We start from the raw sequence: 20,255 nt of genomic DNA on the forward strand, positions 1-20,255 counted from the left end.
TCAATTACCTGGTTCTCTCAGCCTCCACCGCAACGAGGGCCATGACGCGCTTGTATGAGTGCGTGCTCTGAACTAGCAGCTCAAGCCGCTCACAAAGCCGAATGCCCAGTGTTGTATGTGGCTGTACCATTCAGTTCTGAGCCTAAAGTTCTATAGAGTGTAGTCACACTTGACGGCATCTTTAAGCTTATAGATGATAACAAAAAAGATTTCTTGAAAAAGAAAGGATGGTAGTCATGATCATACACTGAGGATGAATGACACGGGGCTTGGCTCGTTTGAGTGCTGATACGACGCATATTGCTGGGCTCAGGGGCTCACAACATGACTTTCCAAAGTACTATTTGATGTCAAGTGAGGGAGAATATGCGACTTTGCGTATAATATTTGCGGCCTCGTGAAATGCGAAAGCAATCTTAGAACTTACGCCAAGGCTCCAACAACCCATGACAGGAAACAAGCTTCAGTGCTGGACCCGAACGCGATGTTGGAATAAGGTGGACAGCGTTTAAGCCACAGTGAGGCGCTGAAATTGTAGGGAACACGTGGAATTCTTTGGGGCGGGAGGGTGCCTCAGCCACAGGGAAACGCTTCGGCCTTACCCCAGAATTAGCAGCGACGGCTACTGTACAGAAGGGCAAGCACCTGTCTGTCCCTTGGATTAGTACTCCTTTCAACAAGTCATCACCAACACTCTCTCAAGTCATGAGGGCGCTTTTCTGAGTTGCTTTCTTTTTCTCTCCGCAACTCTTGACCTCCTTTTCTTGCTTTCTCTCCGTTCCCTTGCCTTCTTTATTGCCTTATCGCCTGCGCGCGTCCCTTGGTCATCGTTAGCTGCTCCTGAGACGTTGCATTTGACCCAAGGGAGCCGCCATCATGTTCCAAGTAAGTTCAACCATTGGCACATTTCCTTCGAAGACTTTGTCACTCTCCTTGAAACTGCCCAGTCGACGACTAACATCTCCTTAGCGATTCAAGAGCGCCATCGATCGGACCATTGCCGAGGAACAAGCCCGCCAACAGTCAGCTGCCCAGTCGAGAACCCCCTCCAGAACAGCCTCGACGTCGTCGCGCAAGGCTAATGCCTCCCCAACGAAGCGCGATAGAGCAAAGAAGGCGGCGGCCGATGCGGGCGACGCTGCGAACCCTGACCCCGCTGTCTTCGAGGCTGCTTTTGTGATCGACGACAGCGACGAGCCCAGCCGAGCCGGCACCCCGAAGCCACCAGGCACAGCCGACGAGGCAACGGCCGAGAAATCGACGGAACAGACCAGCAATCCGGATGACAAGTCTTCAGAGACCAAGGATGAGTCTGCCACGGACAAGACTTCCGAAGGTGTTGCGGACGCGCCAGCAGCCAAGCCTGAGCCGCCAGCAAAGCCTCAGGAGCTGACTCCGGAGATTCGCCAAAAGCTGCGCAAGCTGGAGAAACTCGAAGCAACATATCCAGGTAAGTTGCGATACTGGGAGAGTAATACAGCGGTAAGCAGAATGCTGACAGGGGTTCAGAGTTGCTACGGTCTTATCGTGTCGCCCATAGAAGGGCCACTGCCATCGAGCCCTTCGAAAAAGCGCTTCGTGAAAACACGCCCTTGACATCCATCGGCGACCCCGAGGCCCTCGTGGAATACCTGAACCAACTAAACCTCCGAAGCGACATGGTAATGGAGGAGCTGAAGAAGGTGTCCGCGGACAAGGATGAACTACAGAAGAAGCACAACGAAGCCGAGGAGAAGGCGAAGAAGCTTGAGGAGGAATTGGAGACTCTGAAAGCTGGCAATGCCGATCAACCCAAGGCCGAAGGTGCAGACAAGCCCGAGGATGCCCAGGAGGAACAGGAAGAAGAAGCTGCTCCTGAGAAAGCCAAGTCACCAGTCGCCTCCGTCATCGGCATGTTCTCGCCAAAGCACCGACCTCAAAAGTCTGTATCCGAAGTCACCGAGTCCAAGGAGTCCAGTGAAGAGTTCTTCTCTTACGACGACGAGTTCCCCCAGCTCCAGGCTGAGGTCGCCTCCAAGTCCGAGGAGATTGAAGATCTCAAGGCCAAGGTGGAGAGTCTGCAGCAGGAGCTCGCCACTGTCAAGGAGAACAGCGATGGACTTGTTGAGAGCCTCGAGAACGCAACTCGGGAGCTCAGCGAGTCTCGTGATGCTGTGTCCACTCAACAGTCTCTTCAAACTCAACTGGAGGCGCGAAACAAGGAGATCGAGTCTCTGAACCAACGACTGCAGGATGCGCGAGCACAGCTCAAGAAGCTTGAAGAGGAAAAGACTACTCAGACGACCAAGGCTGAGGAGATGGAGGCTTCACTTGCTTCTTCAGACAAACGGGCGAAGGAGTTGGATGCGGAGCTCACTAAGGCTTCTAACGCTAAGAACATCTCCAAGAAGCTTATCGACGATCTCAACACTCAGATCAATGCCTTGAAGAAGGAGAAATCTGAGAGCCAAACTAAGATTGACGAGCTGACCAAGAAACTCGAGTCTCAGCCTGCTCCCCCAACTCCCACCCCCACTGCGACGCCCACACCCGCACCTTCGCAGCCTGCTGCGACCCCAGCGGCAACAGGCGGCGGTAAGAAGAAGAACAAGAAGAAGAAGGGCAAGGGTGGTGCTGGTGGTGCTTCTGCTCCCGCCCCGGCAGCTGAGGCTGCTCCCGCTACCCCTGAGCCGGCGCCTGCAACTCCGGTCGAGACCCCTGGAAACGCAGCACTTGAGGCAGAGATTGCCCAGCTCAAGGAGGAGGTTGCCGAAAAGGACAGCCAGATCGAGCGTCTAAGCAAGAAGCGCAAGACAGAGGAGGACTTGCGGGAGGAGATTGAGTCTCTGGAGGAGAACCTCCTCACCATCGGCCAAGACCACGTTGAGGCCAAGGAGAAGATCAAGAGCCTCGAGGCTGAAAAGGTTGAGCTCAAGGCGCAGATTGTTGACCTCGAGAAGAAGGTCAGCTCATCTGCATCTGATGCTCAGGCCAGCTCCAAGCTTCAGGGCGAGATTGACACCTTGAAGACGGAGTATGACGATCTCAAGGAGAAGACAGCTACTCTACAGGCTGATCTCGGTGCTGCCCAGCAACTTGCGCAGAACCGATTCAAGGACCTCACGGACCTCCGAGAGGTGCTACAGAAGGCGCAGCCAGAACTCAAGAGCCTACGCCAGGAGTCTGCTACGCTCAAGACTACCAAGGAGGAGCTTGCTACCAAGGTCAAGGAGCTCAAGGACATGGAGAAGCGAGAGAAGGATCTGAAGCGAGATGTGGAGCGAGCCCAGAAGATTTCATCGGACCGAGAAACAGAGATTAAGGGTCTACAGGAGAAGTTGACAGCTGAGACGAACGCCAAGCTTCAGCTTGAGAATGCTCAGCGGGTGTCGGGACGAGACCTCCGACGATCAGAGGCTGAAAAGGTCGAGCTTAGCGCCAAGGCAGAGAAGGCGGAGCGGGAGCTTCAGACGGTGCAAGAGGAGCTTGGCAAGCTGCGGCCTAGAGTGAAGGAGCTTGAGGAGCAGATGCACAAGCTCAAGCGAGAGAAGACGGCGGCGCAAGAAGAAGTTGACTTCAAGGCGCAGCAGTACGCCAACGCCCAGGGTCTGCTGAGTAGCATGCGAGACCAGACGGCCGAGATGTCGGTGCAGCTTAAGGAGTCCAAGTCACAGGCAGAATCACTGGAAGAGGAGCTGGCTGAGGTGCAGCGCCTACTCCAGGAGCGTACTCGCGAGGGCGAGACGATGCGACGACTACTGGCCGACGTTGATGAGCGTGCCGACAACAAGGTTCGCGAGATGAGGGCGCGGATGGAGGCAGCAGTCGAGGAGCGTGATCGAATCGAAGATGAGTCGAGCACACTGGCACGACGCAAGACACGCGAGACAGAGGATCTGAAGCAGAAGCTACGGGATCTGGAACGCGAGGTCAAGACACTCACAAACGAGCGAGACGAGTTAGAGCACCGAGAGAAGGAGTGGCGTCGTCGGCGAGAGGAGCTGGAGTCGGTTGAAGAAAAGGCCGAGGCCGAGGCTTCAGAGCTCCGAACGACATCATCACAACTCCGCACGGCACTTGATGCGTCAGAGAACCAGGTGCGCGAGGTGGAGAAGCAGCGGGCTGAGCTACGGAGAATGCTCGAGGAGTCCCGACAACGGTACGAGAAGCTGTCCAAGGACCTCAAGGCGGCGCAGACCAAACTCGTTGCCAGCTCAAGCCGGAGCTCGTTCGACTCGGTGCGAAGCGGTAGCAATGGATCGCCTGCGGCGGCTGGAGGAGCTGCGGACACGGTCTATCTCAAGACGATCCTGTTGCAGTTCTTGGAGCAGAAGGATACCAAGCTTAGGGCACAGCTTGTGCCGGTGTTGGGCAAGCTATTGCGATTTGACAAGTAAGTACTCACACTAAAAGCTCACCTTGATGAATTTGAACTAACGGTTGTGTAGATCGGACGAGCAGAAGTGGACCAAGGCAGTGCAGCATATTGAAGTTCGATAGACGATGGATGGCATGGGATGGCGTTGATAAACTGGGTACAGCGCCAGGCAGGCTCGTAATGTGAGACAAGGACGGAATCAAGTGTAGTATTATTGTGATATAAACCAACGAGGCAAAGGGTGTCTCGATCATGGAAGAGGGAGTTGCTGTTGGAAGCTCAAGCCCGAGCTAGCCAAGGTTGGAGCTTTTTCTTTGGTGTTGGTGTGGACATGACTACACCACCAATCTATACAGAACCAAGAACCTCTAGAGGGATCGGGTCCATGTTTCTTTGTAATCTTTTGTTTGAGATCGTGATTTCTCTCTGCTGATGGACATGGGCTTTGTCAAGAGTGCGAATCATCGTCCATCATGGTGACCCCACGTCGACGTCATGACGACTCCTGCAGCAGCCATGAGCACCACAAGGATCGTTTCCTCCGGTGTTTTCGTCATTGATTTAAACTGAGAGACAAGATCGTCATTCGAGGTGAGTGAGGTCGTCATTGGCGTTTGAGAGGAGACTACAAATACGAGGCCGTTGTCTCTGATGGAGGAGTAAACCATGTTGTTTTCTCGACTTTTCGGTATTACTCCACGAGTAACTCTATACAGCAGAAACTGTTGCTTTACGAATTGTCTTAGACCTTTTGGAACTAGTTTTGTTAGGTTTGTACCATCCACCATGTCGAATACGCAGCAGCAGGCCAGTGGTGGCTCCAAGAAGGACTTTTCGAGGGAGAGTCTGTTTGACCTCTCTGGAAAGGTTGCCCTTGTTACTGGTATGTTACACCTTGTACACTTTTTATCACTGCTGACTCTTCTTCTAGGCGGCGGATCCGGTATCGGTCTCATGGCTACTCAAGCCCTTGCTGTCAACGGAGCAAAGGTATACATCACCGGCCGCACAAAGGAGAAGCTCGACCGCGTCACCGAACAGTACGGCAAGAATATTTCCGGCGAAATTATTCCTATTGTAGGCGATATCAACACCAAGGATGGCGTGCAGAAACTCTACGACGAATACTCTTCCCGCGAGAATTGTCTTTGCATCCTTGTCAACAACGCCGGCGTCTCGAGCAAGTCCATGCAGGTCGAAGCAAAGACGGCACAGGAGATGCGCCAAAACATCTTTGACAACAAGGACAGCACGTATGAGGACTGGGCCGACACGTACAACACAAACGTCACGGGGCACTTTTTTATGACGGCTGCGTTTTTACCGCTTCTGCAAAAGAGCAGCGAGAAGCATCACGGCTGGAGCTCGACAGTCATCAACATCACGAGCATCAGCGGCATGATACAGAAAGCTCAGCATCACTTTGCCTACAACGCCTCCAAAGGCGCATCTGAGCACTTGACACGCATGCTAGCCAGCGAGATAGCAGGCAACAATCTCAAGATCCGAGTCAACGGCATAGCACCGGGTGTCTTTCCCTCCGAGATGACGACCGAAGGGAGCGACGAGGCGCAGAAGAGCAGTATCCCGAGGGAAAAGTATGCGGAAAAGGTCCCTGCTGGACGACCGGGCAAGGATGAGGATATGGCGCAGGCTGTGTTGTTCTTCGCTACGAATCAGTATCTTGTTGGGCAGACGCTTGCTGTTGATGGGGGGTATACGATCGCGGCGGGTATGTAGAGTTGAAAAGACGGTCACCATGATCAACTATGAATAATAAAATTACTTGTGTCATCAAGCTTTTTTCAAGCATGAATTATTTGTGATTCTGCCTTGGAAGTATGCACGGGAAATGAAGACTTTGTTAGGCAACCCGATGCCTAACTCTCACTCCAAGATATAAACCAACTCATCAACCTCTCTCAACCGAAAACTTCACTAAAATTTCCCAAACAATGTGCAGAATCCTCTTCGACTTCTAAACAATGTGCAGAGCCTACACATCCTTCAAAATCTACTCCTGCGGAACCACGGGCCAAAAGCAATCCTTCATGGTCCAACCGTGCAGCCAAGCAAGCAGCCCCAATCACATCGTGAAGGAAGTTCCCATGGGTTCGAGCAGAGTCAGAGAGCGCTGTGGAAAGTATACATGCGCAATCTGTCGTGGTACAGGTAAGCCTTTTCGCCCCGAGTGTGAGTATTGTTGAGGTTACTGACGTAATTGTTTGTCAAGAAGAAACGAGGGTTCCAGTTCCATCACAATAATCAATCACGAGCTGAGATGATAATATTAATTTAAGCTTATGACAACCTCATGAATAGAAACAATCCTGATCAAATACACAACAACCACTTCTCTAAACATCATCTCCTGCACATCACCAAAAGCCTCATCAAGCCACAACGCCACAACCGCTCCTCAATCTTGTTCCTTTCTTTTTCCTTTTCCCGCTCTCCACTAAATACGCTCCCGTTCTCCACCTCGGTAACCAACTTTTCACCGACCCTCACCACCCTTGTCATCCCCATCTCACCTCTCACACACACACTCCCCAAGGGGTAAAAACTGTAAAAAAGTACCTCATCACCCATTGTTTCCGGCCGAGGTACTTGCTCTCTAAGAGTACACTCTGCCCCCTCCCCCCACTGCAACGGCGGCAGCACCCGTCCTCGCATCACAGACATGCCGCAACCCAGAAATTCCCAGATGGACGGCTCACGCTTAGCCTCTAGAGGAAGCGACCAGCACCCAGCCCCGACGGAGCTGCAACCGTAGGGCTGAGCCAATTCTGTTCAAGGTCCCTACGTGCGTTGAATCTGTTACATGGGCCTCGATCCAGCAATTGCTTGCATCTCTACCCTTCTCCCTGTCCATCCCATCCATCACCACCACCTCGATTCGTTCCTCCGCCCACCCGAGCCATCCTCTCGGCAATGGCTTGAAAACTTTTCACACAACCCAAACACCAACATTCACTCATCACACATCACAATGGCAAAGCAGAGTAGTCTTTGGGCAAAATATCAGTATTTCTCATCTAAAAATCCTCCTATGTGTGGCTAACTGATCTCTCCCTCGGGCCAGCGGGTTGTGCCACTGTCCCTCGACATCGCCCACACGCTGCCAGGTCGGCAAGACTCCCCTCGGCACCATCCTGTGGATTCGAGGTTCAAGTAACCATTCAATCTCCTCCGCCCCTACTGAATATGCCCCCCTTGATAAATTCCAATAAAATGGTTCCGCGCTCCTCAGCTGCGCTGGGAGGGACCATGTCACAAAACGCCGTACATGCAACCTCTCCGTGTCCATATACCCCCTCGCCCCAAACATTGGTATAGAAAGAAACAAGACTTCGGGGGGCGAGATGAACAGGAGGAAAACAAAATAATAAAAGGGGGAATAAAAGGTGGAGTGGTGTGACGTGATCGCGCAAGGGGTCAGGTGTATCGCACTCCGGGTATCATGGTGAGAATTCCCTAATGCTCTGGTGTATCGTTCAAGAACTGTGCCGTGATGCCAAGTAGTGCCCGTGGTGTCATGCAAGCAAAGACAAGGGAAAAGAAAGAAAACAGAAACCAGCCAAGACCGCTGACAGTAACCGTAAAGAGGGGAAGACATAAGGAAAAGTGCCCAAACAGGGCAGCCAGCTGGGTGCACTATAGTGTTTGCAACTCCCGCCGGAAAGGGCAAGTCATCCAAATCGGATGAAACACGAAGCCAAGTCGCTAGATGCAATGCTCATTCCCGTAAGCCGTAAAACAAATGGTCGTGACTAAGTAGAGAGGTTGTCCCCAAAGGGTTCTCGGAATCCGTCTAGGTTTGGTGTGTGGAGTGAGTTCCGCTCACAGGTACTGACGAACCCAGTCGGCGTCGAGCCAACCAACCCGGTCAAAGGCAGTCCAGAGCTTGGAGGCCTTGTTGACATCGATCTTGCAGGCCTGCTGCGCATCCGTCTTGCGGAACTCCTTGTTGTTGCGGAGGCAGAGGAGTCGTCGCTCAAAGATGCGTCGCTTGCTGGTCAGGTACGTAGCGCAGTCCAGTCGCAAGTTGCTGGCGAGCGACACCTCGTCGGGGTGCAGGAGGCTGACATGAGGGTCGTTGCTCAGGTCAACAGGCTGTCCCTTCCAATCCACCTTGAGACTGTTGGGTCGGTTGGGCAGCGAGTTCAGAGGAGGGCAGTAGTCGGGAAGCGCCCTGAAGTCCTTGTCCTCGCGGTTGGGGGCCACGACCCGACGAGAGGGCTCAGGCGTGGCACTAACACGTGGAGCAGGTCGAATGGGGCCGGTGGTGGCGGCGCCGGGGTGGGTACGGATCGGTCGCGGGGCAGACTGGGGCTTCTGGACCCGGTCGCCGCGCGCCCGGGTTGGCTTGGCGGCAGCAGGCTTAGCGGCAGGCAGGATGGTATGGTATCGTTGGGCATGGGCGCGGCGGTCAGCCTCAAGGAACGCTCTCTCCTTGAGAAGCCATGCCTTTCGGTTGGCCGTGTAGTGCTTCATAACCTGAGATCGGAAAGTGAGGGCGAGCTCGTACTCTTCGCGCTTGGGTGGGATCACTCCGGCGAAAGAGGTAGGAGATCGGGCGCGAACATGGTCGTCGACAATGCGGCGGTGATCTTCGAGTTCGGCGGGAGCAAAGAGAGGAGTCTGAGCAGGGCTGGAAGGGACTTCCTCGGCAGGGTAGAGAACGGGGTCCTTAACCTGGTGAGGAGGAGTGGTGGGAGTCTCGGTCGTCGACATCGCCTTGCTGTAAGGAGAGATGGGAGGGGACATTGGCATTGGGTGCTTGCTCGAGTCGTTCGAAGTCGCAGGCTTGCTAATGTCGGATTGATGATGACCGTGATTGAAGCTATCGTGAACCTGGTCCGGAGGCGACATCAAGCTGCTGAGGTCGTACTTCTTGGAGGCCATTGAAGAGGCAGGATGGGCAGGAGGGCCCATTGAGTTGAGCGCCTGGGCGCTGTGAGGCGCGTTCGTCGCCATTGTGATGGTGTTTGTGTTGATTGATGGAAGTTGATGAAAGGGGGAAGAAAAACAGAGAAGAGGGAGAGAAGAATGGAGATGACTTGAATTGAGTCGGTTTGTTTGACGAACTGTTCTTGTCGAATGTGGTGGAAGGTTGCATGGCGCAGGTATACACAGAATGTGGTTTGTCAGCCATGAATGGACTGCCGTCGCAGAACAGACAGTGACGTGGATTGCTTGTGGCGAAGCCTTTTTTAGTTCCAAAAAGGGACGGCGGACGCTCGCAATTAATAGGTCCGACAACTTTCAAACAAGCGGCCGACTCGGTGTGAGTCTTTCTTTGCGACTCGTTTGCGTTTGCCCAAAGTGTGTGTAAGTGCGCTGTCAGTGACTGGGCGGGCGCCTAGTCCAGAGTAGGCAGCAACGGGGCGGGCGAAGACTGGGGGGCGAGGGCGGCGAAGGCGGAGTTTAGGCCGGACAAAGTTGGGAGTGGGGGGTGAGATCTCCGAAAGAACCTCCTAGTCGCTAGGTGAGTGAGATGTGAGGAGTAGCGTAATAGCGTAGGACTGTGGATTTAGGCGGCGGAGTTTGGGTCGGCGTTTGGCAGTGATTTGGAATCGCTCCGGGACAGTTTCAAGAGTGCAAGAGAGGTTTCGTTCTTGTAAACCACAAGAGCGAAAGGGGGAAGGGGAAGCGACAGGCTTATTTAGTCCTGCTGGGCCAGGAGTGATTCGAGAGTGTGTAAGTGCACGTAGGTGCAAGTGTCAGTGCTATTATGGGTATGGGGTGATATGATTGTCTCGGCGCTCAGTAGGGCGGGGGTAGGGGTCCATTCAATGGGCGACAACCGTATGACGGGATGTGGTGCAGCGCGGTGCAATTGTCGCGACGACGGGGCATCCGGATTTCAAGACGGGCGAATAACAGGCACCATGGGCAGAGAGAGGCGCAATGGGGGCTCGACACACGGCCGATTCTGAATCCCAGCGAGACGAGAAGGCCCAGAGAAGCCACAGAAGGCCAGGGGTTGTTCGATCTGTGGGACGGGCACCGTACCAGACCGTATGACTTTTGAGGGCGATGACTCTCGAGCCAGCCTTCCAGGCACTAAGTACGGCCGCGACCTGACGACTTTTGGGGGTCGCCCGAGGGTTTGATGATGTGGCAGAGCGGCAGCCCGGGCCAGGTTGTGCGTGGTTGTGACGGGGATCTGGGGACCTGGGGACCGCGGACGGGAAGCCGATTCGACTCGACTCTGATGCCTTCCAGGATGAATCCACGAGATTGTTTGAATTGGCTCTGGAGGGGTTGTGTCGTCGCAGACAGACCGAGAAATTGGCTGATTGGCGCTTTTGATTGATCGATTGATGAATGAATGCTCAGTTCACACTGAGGTCCTCGCGGGGGGTCCAGAAGCAGAAGGGCAAAAGGGCAGAACGGTTTGCGCGCGTGTGCGCATATAGAGCCACACACACGACAGTAGACGCACACCAAGGCACGCAGGAATTGAGATGGCAGACACCGCAAGTTAGGCTTTGCTTTTGTGTTGGGGACAATGCAATGCGCGTCAACAGTCTGCGCGGGATTGCAATGGATGGTTGCGGAAGAGAGAAAGAGGAGAGAAGAGGAAAAGGGGGAGAGATCCGAGAGAGATGGACGTCGAAACGTCTCGTCTCGCCTGCCTCGGTGACAAACCACGCCGAGAGCGATGACGGACCGTTCCCCTCAACGGTTTCCAATCGGGAATGGATTGGGTCGCAACCGACTCAAGCTTCCGTCAAGTTAGGGGACCTTTGGAGGGACCGCTTCTCGCAGTGACAACTGTGCGCGCCCAGCTCGACAGATTGATTTGATTGATTTGCTAACAAGCTGGCGCAGACGTCTCTGGGAGAGGGGGCGTATGTGGGGGGCAGTGGAACGAGATATCGATTGATGCTGATGATGATGCTGGTGGCTAAAACGACGCAGCGGGGGTGCGAGGAGATGAAGGGCCCATCAAGCAGCTGCGATGCTCGTGCGATGTTTTGAGAGTCGCAGAACGGACAAGAAGGAGGAGGAAGAGGAAGAAGAGGAAGAAGGCTCACAAAGAGGCGCGTCAAGGTTGATGAATGAATTTGCGACTACGGAGTAGGTACATCCAAGCACTTACTAAACGGGCAGCCTGGGGGACCTCCATCCATCACAATCAATCACTCTCACCTTCAGGACTGGACTCAGACACAACTTTGTGGCGTCCAGCAAGGAAAGACGGGAGAAGAGGGAGGGGGTCAGGGGAGGGGTGGCCTGGGGCAGTGGCGTATGCGCAGCAAAGGAAACGTGGTTTCTCTCGACCAAGGCGAAATGTGACAATGCAACGATGCCAGATTTGTGATCAGAACACACCTTCTGTCTACAATGGCCCCCAATGCCTGAAAGGCTGCTGCCAATCGCCCAATTGACCCACTCCCTTCAGCGGCCCTTCAGCCCCCCTTTCCCCTTGCGCCAGGTTCCCAGGGCTGGACTGGCTCGTTCCTTCCCTCTCCCCCAGCTACTGCCTGCAGGCTGCTGCACTTGGCCTGGAGGAAGGGTCTGGTCTGCTGCAGTTCACGGGCTGGGCTGAGCTGGGGGAGGAAGGAAGCAGCAACGTTCAATCCCACCTCATGCTCACCACGTATCTACCTCCACGCTTAGCTGAGCGCATCACCTTGGAACAGGATTTTGTGATATCTGCCGCTTCAACAACAGTCCTGACCTGAAATTGGGGGGACTCTGGAAGCATTGAAGGAAGGGCAGTCCAATTGCCTTGTCCCGCTACGTCCACTCCCTCCATCTCAGCAGTCATGTGTGGTTGCGCAACCGAGACACCAGAGTCCAAGCGGTCATCAGGGACCTGCCATTAGCCACGGGAGGGGTGCGCCTGGTCGGTGACCATTCCCAAAATATCTCACCCTCTCGACTGAGGTGTGGCTGCCGTCTTCCATCTTACCTGTCTTGGTGTGTCGTCTGTGGGCAATGCAATCCATCCGTCGCGCGACGGACGGGAGACACTTACACCCCTCTTTCTCCTCCCCGTCTTTCAGCTCGCTCTCAATTGCGAGCCATTGCTCGACGCTCTTGGGTCCCTCGGTTTCGCTCTGGGGCATTGTCCAATCTCCTGCCCGGCCTCTGCACCAGGCAGTTGGAATTTTGAATTTGCCTTTTTCCGCGCATGCGCGCGCAAGCAGGAACTGAGCTTGCTTCCTGTGTACACCAAGCACAAAGAACCCCATGTCCTAATAGTGTGAGTGGAGCGGATGACGAAGCGAGAACGGACGGTCAAGAAGACAGTTAATGACAGTCGCAGGCAGAGCAACTTGAAGCGAGACGAGCGAGCGAGGGCAAGGAGCCCGAACCCAGTTCCAAGAACGCCAAATACCCAGTCCCATGCCATAGACGGCCGGCGAGACGAGGCGAGGCGCAACGGGACAGAGACAAGGCCCCCCAGGTTCCACGGGTAAATATCCCCACGGCGCATCCCATCTCATCCCACGGCTCATGATTGTCTATCCAATGGCTCCATCTTCAAGGGCATACTGCCAGGGCAATTGATGCGCATTAGTGGCCGCTGGAAGCACCAACTGCATCTTCACCTTGCCTTGCTCGTAACAACTTACAGCTAGGCGATGAGGCCGGCGGCCAGTCGTCGAGCCAAGCAACCAAGGAATTGGCGACGCTGGCGGTCCAATTCGACGCGCAGGCAGTTCGTGCGCCATCCAGGCCTTGGTATGCGACATGTAGGTACACATCCCATCTAGCCCGCCGAGCCATTCATCTCATCGACCGAGGCGCTCGTGGCTTGGTCAGGACGGGCAGCGTCCACGAGGCCCGGCGCCAAATCTCCCCAACCCAGCTAGTTCCAAGACAAGTGTCATGGCCCATCTCGCTGTTCCTACAGAAGCCCCGGAGAGACGTCGTAGATCTGGGCTTGTCGGCGGCAGATGCGCGTCCCCTACATTAAACACATGTCCATCGCGTCGTCGATCGTCCTCCCCATCCCGACTTGTTCTGATGAGGCTTGCAACCTTGGGATCACACGAGAGTCCCGCGACACCATTATCCGTTATCTAGACTACGCTCCCACACTCACTCGCTCGTTCCATCGCTCGGCTCTTGCTTCTCGCTCCGTCTTCCTCGTCGTCACCACGGCCGATGCCTGCTCTGGTGATATTGATCCTGTTACCCCTCCTTTCTCACGGTCTAGGACGAATCATGGTTGCTCCAGGAAAGAAGACCTAAAATAGGGGGGGCGTGTGCCCTCTGCGTGTGACGGTTCATGTCTTGAATCAGCCCCTCCTCTTTCACGTCTTCTCGCTGCCCAACGCCCAATTGATCAAGAACGCTGGGCGCCAACTATGGGCTCTCTGGCTGGCTGACAGTAACGGTACGGTCTCTTGCTTGCGGCAGACTGTCACCTCACCGTTTGTCTGACTTGCGGTCTGGGTTCAGCAGCGTTTCCCCTCAGGCTTTGCCTCACCTGTGCTGCACCAGCCTCAATTATTTACCACAGCTGCACAATGGCTCCCTTCCTGACGAGCCAAGTGGCACTCTGTAAATTGACCTGCAGCTATTGAGCATTGACGCCTGTAGGTTGTGCCTTTATTGAACTTTCAGGGCGGCACACAGACATGTTGGTTGCCTCGACTCTAGTCGCCCTCCTCGGTGTAAGAGAACTCATTGACGGTTCCTTTGTGGTAAGCCTGTGGCTTCAGTGCGCTGCCACGCTGCATCTCGTCAATCGGTCCCGCTTCCGGATTTCCAGACCCTTTGTTTGGGGTCCTTGAGAGTTGCTTCTTGGGGAAACCCAGGGAAGAACCCCCACCGCGGCCGACGCGACGTCGCTGTGGCTCACCCGATGGCCGGTGCTCATTTACACGGATCCAATGTCGGATGTTTGCTCGTCGACCCAACAAACGTGGGATCTTGTCGCGCGCAGAGAAGACCGAATTGGCCGCAGGCGACGACGGGCGCAAGACGCGGGCACTTGGCAATTGTCAATTGATAACGTCCAGCACAAGCGCTTCTCTCCAAGTGACAGGCAACGAGGTGACAAGGTGAGGCGAATTCAATTGGAAGTCTGTCTGTCGCGCCAGGCTGCGACCCCCGTGGCAAGTTCCTTGTTCCATGTCCCGTCGCGTCGTCGTCAATCATCCAAGGGCTTAATAGGGGCCCGCGTGACAGCTGGTCTGAGCCATGGAGCTTCTGGAGTGATAAAGCGCAGCCTGGTTCTCGGTGACCTCCAATGGAATTTGGGGAGGGTCTCCGAGTGGCCAAGAGTTGGGATACTTGCAATCTGACGGACGGCCTCACAAAGTGTTTGGGTACCCAGACTGGAGCACTTTGGAGACACCGCCACCAGGTTCAGGTTGCTGTCCCTCTTTCCAGGATTCCAAATTCCAATGCCTCGTCGCTCAGTCATTGACTGCCCTGCTGCTGTATGCGTATACACTTCGTGCAGTATACCCAACCTCTGGGCTCTCTCGCATCGCATCCCCCCACACCGACGAGATGTGAGTCACAGGATATGGAGAAGCAGGCTGGGTCTGCCTCAGAAGCAGCACTAAAAGAGGCCGAAACAAGGCCTGGCGCCAAGTCATGTCTGGCCTAGCGTGCTGGGTGTGCATGGGGGCGCACTCTTGCATGGGACAGGGGGGCGTGGGATGGTGAGGGTGATGGGCATGGGCATGGGCATGAGCATGGGCGGTGGGCTATCGATAAGGAGAGACTCCCGTCCCGTACTGGGGCTCTGGGGCTTCTGGAAGTCTTGCTGATTGGTGACCAGGGCGCTTGAGGATCGAGTTGTTGTCGATGGGGGATGGGATGATGGCATTTCCATGCCCGCCCAAAGCCAACGTCATCATCTCTCGATGACATGAGACGGACCTGTGCTTGTTGGACTCTGTGAGTTGCATTAGGTGCTGTGGTCCATGTGTATGTGGGCTCATAATGTGTGGAGAGGTTGGTCGGTCAGTGTCAACATGAGCACAGGGCAGACAGAGGACGGTACATATTGTACTGTGCTGTGCTGTGCTGGACTGAATGCGACAGCGCGCCATCCAATGTCAGCGTGCGACAGCTTCGCATTGGACCTCGTCGCATTCAGGCTCTCCGGCGCATTACGAATTACGCACTGCACAGTGGCAATTTCAACTAGTTTTCGGCTTTTTCCATGAGGAGTTAACCATATCCATTCGGATTTGGCGGAATTTGCTTGATTATTTACGCCGGTCGACTTAAATGCGCCGGACACGGTCGGACTTTGAAGAATCAAATATCCGGCCAAGCCGAGTACAATTGTCAGCAACGATAGATTGGCAAAGGGGCGGCAGGCAATTGGGTGCTACTCCGTACAAGGGAGGGCAATGGCTGTGTGCTCTACCGTTACTGTCTCTACTCCAAGTGTGATCACATCAGCAGCAACAAGAAGAGGAGATGCGAGCCGACCAGCCAGCCGAGAAGCAATTCGATGCAGCCAACATGGACTAGGTGGACGTGCATCCTCCAAGACGCTTCAGAAACTTGATTATGGATTGCGAATAGCCAGTCGCATTCTGCACGCCTCTTCTGCCTTGGGTGCTATGTTCGACTAGAAATGAGTTAGTATGAATTCCGTTCCGATTCGGAACGAACATCGGTCGGCAATGGGCTGTTTCTCATCGGAGTTTTTGGTGCGGGCAGACAAAGTCCAGGACTTGGTTGTTCTCCCCACCATTCCCATATCGGATCATGAATCAGCCCTCTGGCAGGTGAGCAATAGAGGGAGCGCATGACAAGGCGTCTCGTCTAGTGTTGGGATGTGCTTATCAGTTGGGCGATAGCAGGATATGATTGATTCACATGTGTAGGCAGGGACGAATGCAAGACAGACACACCAGCCAGGACAAAGGATGGACAAGGACAAAGAGACTGCCTCACGCTAGGCTAGGGACAAACAAGCAAGACACAACAAGAGGATGGCGTCTACCCTCCATGACTGCTCATCAAGGCTGGGGACAAGGGCTACCGCGCTTCCAATCCCTTGCGCTGTGAAACGGCCCGCTCGGCGCGCGTACCCTCCCATCCATCCATTCCGTTTCCCGAATGGGCTGGCATTGACACGAGAGAGGGCGGCTCTGGACGGTGAGAGGACCATGGGAGGAGAGGCTCAAGGCTGTGTGCGTCTGTGTCGGGCTCACGAGGAAGGTCCCGTGAAGCACTTTGCTCGTCCCCCCTTTTTGCGCTGCTACGCCCAGTCACTTGACCGGTCTGAGACACTGGCGAACAAGTTTGTTGCTGCTGTGTGTGAGAGAGAGTTTGAGACGTGCGGCTTGACGGTGAGTCTGAGCACATCAGCAGCGCAGCGCAGGAGCAGCAGTACGCAACGGGACAGGACCAGGGCCAGCGCAGGATCAGGACGGAAGAGGGCACCCGAGACTCGCGGGTGTCAGCAAGTCATCAGCATTGTCTCAGCACTCAGCAGCATCGAGCCGACGCCTGTCTTGCCTTGATGCCGCCCGATTAGCATGGAGGCGCATTCAATTCTCCCTCAGAACGGTGGTCATTCCAAGCACGCCTTGCATTAACATGGAGAAGGAAAACCAAGGTTACGGAGCGAGTCGTGCAGCAGCGCAGGCAGCCCAGAGAAAGATCCGGCGCGATCTAGAACGCGACAGGCGTGTGTGTGTGTTCCTGCTGGGTTGGAAGACGTCATCGTTGACTTTTGTCTGTGTCACCCGGGGCCTGGCGCCCGGCTTTTAGTGGATGAACCCTAGTGTTGGCGTCGTCCCCTTTGTTGGTTCGCTCCGCTCCGTCTTGAACGCTACTTTGAAAGAGTCAGTGAGAAACCCCGCGATAGCTGACCCGAGGTTGGTTCAATTGACTCGCTCGGGTTGGATTGAGTTGATTGACCTTGTGAGGATCGTTATCTCTCTTGTTTATGGTTTACATTGAACTGTCACGAGGTCATTCAAGCTTCATTTAGAGCTGTCCCAGCCGATATTAGTCTTGTAAGTCTTGGTTCAATCTCGTTATCGCTTATCACCCCTCGTTTCTTTTTTCGTTAGCCAGCCTCGGCTTTCGGGCTCAATCTCCCCCACCGGATCCCAAGCCTGGGATCCATGATCAATCAATCCTCCTTTTTTTCGTTTCTTTTTCTTCTCGGCACTTGTTGTCCACGGGGAACCGTTCCATCGATCCACCGTCTCCTGTTGAGGTCCCACTCACCGTCTCTCCCTCACGTCGGGCCTCCGTTTCCGTTCTCGGCGCGCCGCCGTCCGTTCGGGAGGGCCTCGGCCAATCTAGACGGAGGTCGATGAACAAAGGTGCCCGCCCTTCTTTTTGTTCTCCCGGCGGCTAGATTCGGGCCGCGTGCACGGGTAATTCTGACAAAAATTCAATTCGGGAGTTGAGAAAAGATGAAAAGGTGTGATTCAGCTTGAAAGTTGGATGACTTTTACTCTGTCGTGGGATCAGATCAACGCCAACTGACAATCAATGTCAGACCAATTGACAAGAAGAGTAAGAATGATAGCTTCACTCCCCCTCCTAATTGCTTCTCCAGCAGCAAGCAAGCAAGCAAGCAAGCAAACAAACAACAAGAACAACAACAAGAGTCCCCCATCTCCACTGTAAACCTCTAGAACGGAGGCAGACCCACCGCTCTCCGCTCCTCTCGTTGAGAACCAACTCGACGACCCCTCTCTCTCCATGTGAAAATCGACTTCCGGCGGGGGTTGTTGTTTTTTTGTTGACGGTAAAGAACAACGGCAACTTGCATTTTTAATCAACTTGTCCAATGAAATACTCGCATTGTACTTTTCTAGTTTGCCCCCTTTTTACCCACCCCTACTTACTCGGGGAGTTAAATTAATGGGCTGGAAATACAAGAGACGGTGAGAGAGAGAGAGAGAGAGCAGGGCGGTCAAGGAAACGGAGGAATAATACCGAGCGTAGTAAAACGCATGGATTTTTTACAAAACAAAAAATGTCAATTCCACCCGAAGCTGCAACTGACGTAGCCGTACCTCACATTAGGGCTTGGCTGTTGCTTTGGTTCCTGGGCGTGTCAATATCTGCTTGGTCCAAGGGCCCGTTTTTGCCTCGAGATGCGTGCCTTGAACTAAAAATGGAGAGTTTCTCTTTTCTCAAAAAAACACCCCCTGGTGATGCGCTGTCAAGTACGACATGCTTCTCTCTGCTATGCCGTGGAGCCACATATATGTGCATGAGGATGCAATCTCGCTGCATGGATTTTATGATCCCAAGTCCCGGGCGCTTCTTGTCGAAAGGTTTTGAGACCCAAGCTAAACCTCTTCTTTGTTTCAGATCTTTGAATGGTTTGATCTTTTTCTCTATTGTTGAATAACATTGTGTGTTGCATTGTTTTTCTTTGTCGATCTGCCATGTCATCACATCGTGGTGGCCTCAAGTCTCGCCATGCGCTCGAGAGAGAGGTGATGGGCTGAAAATGTATCCTTACAGCCACCCCCTGAAAGATGCCTCGTTGTGCAACATGACCTGTCTGCCTGCCTTTGATGAATTGGCTTTTCTCTCTTGTTTTCTGACTAGCGGTGGGGAGAAAGCCCAGCCGGCTGTGCCTGGTTTTCTTGATGCTTCAAGCCTCTTGACCAGTCATTTGCCTTTTGGGGGGAATGCTGCGACGAGCTTGTACGTTTGGTGCCACCACCAACCTGATGACTCTCTTTTTTGCTTCTCGATTCCTGGCCCTAGGTTGATCCCATCAGATCTCTAGTAGTAGTGCGTAGTCAGAGCTGGGGTAGTTCCAGCCGTGCTGCCTTGCGGTCAAAGTCAAGCAAACCATTGGCTCGTGGCCATGACTTTTTGAGTGTGCCTAGACGCTACATCACCCAGGCTCCCGGATGTTGCCCAGATCCAGGGCCGGCGATGGGCGTATCAGGGTTCGCCAGCATTCTTTTCTCCTTGGGAAAAGTGAAGTGGCGTTGGGCTGGTCTGGCGGCGATTACCATTGTTGGTTAACGTCGCGGCGCAGAGCTTCGTAAGTGTGCGCCTCGATCCACGGTGGGAGATGCCTGCTCTCGTTGGCACAAAGGTCAGAGCTCTGTCGGAGCTCTCTGTCCCCCTCGTTGATCGAGGCTGACACACTATCGATGTATGCTGACGCGCATTGCTGCTGTTGATGAAGCCGTGTCCAAAGCGTCGTTCCTAGACTGCCCACCATTCCATCTTTCCTTGTCCTATCACGAGGACCATCGATTATAAAGTCCTCATACGTCCCAATCCTGTACGGTTAAACTGTTCAAAAAGTGTAAGTATCCGTAACAGGTCTGTCATTGAGTTGACCATCTCGATTGCCTACCGACCGGGACATCTGCCTGCTCCAAGACGCTTGAGCAGGACTATATAATCGGAACAGGTACCCAGCTTGGGAGGTGACATACAGGAATCACTAAGCATATAAAGGATATTTCCATGTTGGCTCTATCATGCGTTCCTCGTGTCACAATTCACATCGACAATACATTCATTTCACCTCCATGGATGTCCCAAATCTTGGTCGTGGCGATGGTGTACCGCGCTTCTCGCTGTGTTGAGAACCATAGCACCATCAGACATACATTAACTCGCTATGTCTAGGTTGGGCTAGGTATAATGGTTATTTCGATAGCTCTAAGTTATACTCAAGTTTACCTGAGTCTAGCAATATCCATGGCACCCTGTCCCTTGAAGGTTCAATCATGAGTTTACCATCTGCGAAACAGACGTAACCGGACAGGCGTCGAAAGCGAGTCCTGGTCGACTTGAAGTTGGTCCTTCACCAACAACTAGTGTGTGTCTGTCTGTGGGAGAAGAAGGGGCTGTGATACGGAAGCTGGGGATACATGTCTCTTGTATAGTTGTCAGTCATTGACGATAGATGAGGTACATCGTAGAGAAAAGGATACTAAACAGTTCTTTGTCTGCA

The 20,255-nt window shown here is 53.9% G+C and overlaps 4 protein-coding genes across 4 annotated transcripts; 3 read left to right on the plus strand and 1 right to left on the minus strand.

Moving 5' to 3' along the window:
- Window positions 1-876: 876 nt before the first annotated feature.
- On the plus strand, window positions 877-4,479 carry MRS44_004300 (uncharacterized protein; the record flags this gene model as incomplete). Its single annotated transcript, XM_046272370.2, has 4 exons — window positions 877-885; window positions 970-1,450; window positions 1,510-4,372; window positions 4,428-4,479. 4 exons carry the CDS (start codon window positions 877-879, stop codon window positions 4,477-4,479), a joined length of 3,405 nt encoding a protein of 1,134 aa, XP_046125763.1.
- Window positions 4,480-5,143: 664 nt separating this feature from the next.
- MRS44_004301 (uncharacterized protein) lies at window positions 5,144-6,454 on the plus strand (the record flags this gene model as incomplete). The annotated part of the gene is made up of 3 exons (XM_046272371.2): window positions 5,144-5,240; window positions 5,289-6,089; window positions 6,351-6,454. 3 exons carry the CDS (start codon window positions 5,144-5,146, stop codon window positions 6,452-6,454), a joined length of 1,002 nt encoding a protein of 333 aa, XP_046125764.2.
- Window positions 6,455-8,200: 1,746 nt separating this feature from the next.
- MRS44_004302 (uncharacterized protein) lies at window positions 8,201-9,337 on the minus strand (the record flags this gene model as incomplete). Its single annotated transcript, XM_046271657.1, has 1 exon — window positions 8,201-9,337. The coding sequence occupies one exon, from the start codon at window positions 9,335-9,337 to the stop codon at window positions 8,201-8,203; it is 1,137 nt and encodes a 378-aa protein (XP_046125765.1).
- Window positions 9,338-16,464: 7,127 nt separating this feature from the next.
- On the plus strand, window positions 16,465-16,835 carry MRS44_004303 (uncharacterized protein; the record flags this gene model as incomplete). Its single annotated transcript, XM_065622149.1, has 2 exons — window positions 16,465-16,615; window positions 16,675-16,835. 2 exons carry the CDS (start codon window positions 16,465-16,467, stop codon window positions 16,833-16,835), a joined length of 312 nt encoding a protein of 103 aa, XP_065478221.1.
- Between the last annotated feature and the right edge of the window lie 3,420 nt (window positions 16,836-20,255).

Source organism: Fusarium solani, assembly GCF_023522795.1.
Source record: "Fusarium solani strain SB1 chromosome Unknown bctg00000002, whole genome shotgun sequence".
Taxonomy (NCBI): Eukaryota; Fungi; Ascomycota; class Sordariomycetes; order Hypocreales; family Nectriaceae; genus Fusarium; species Fusarium solani.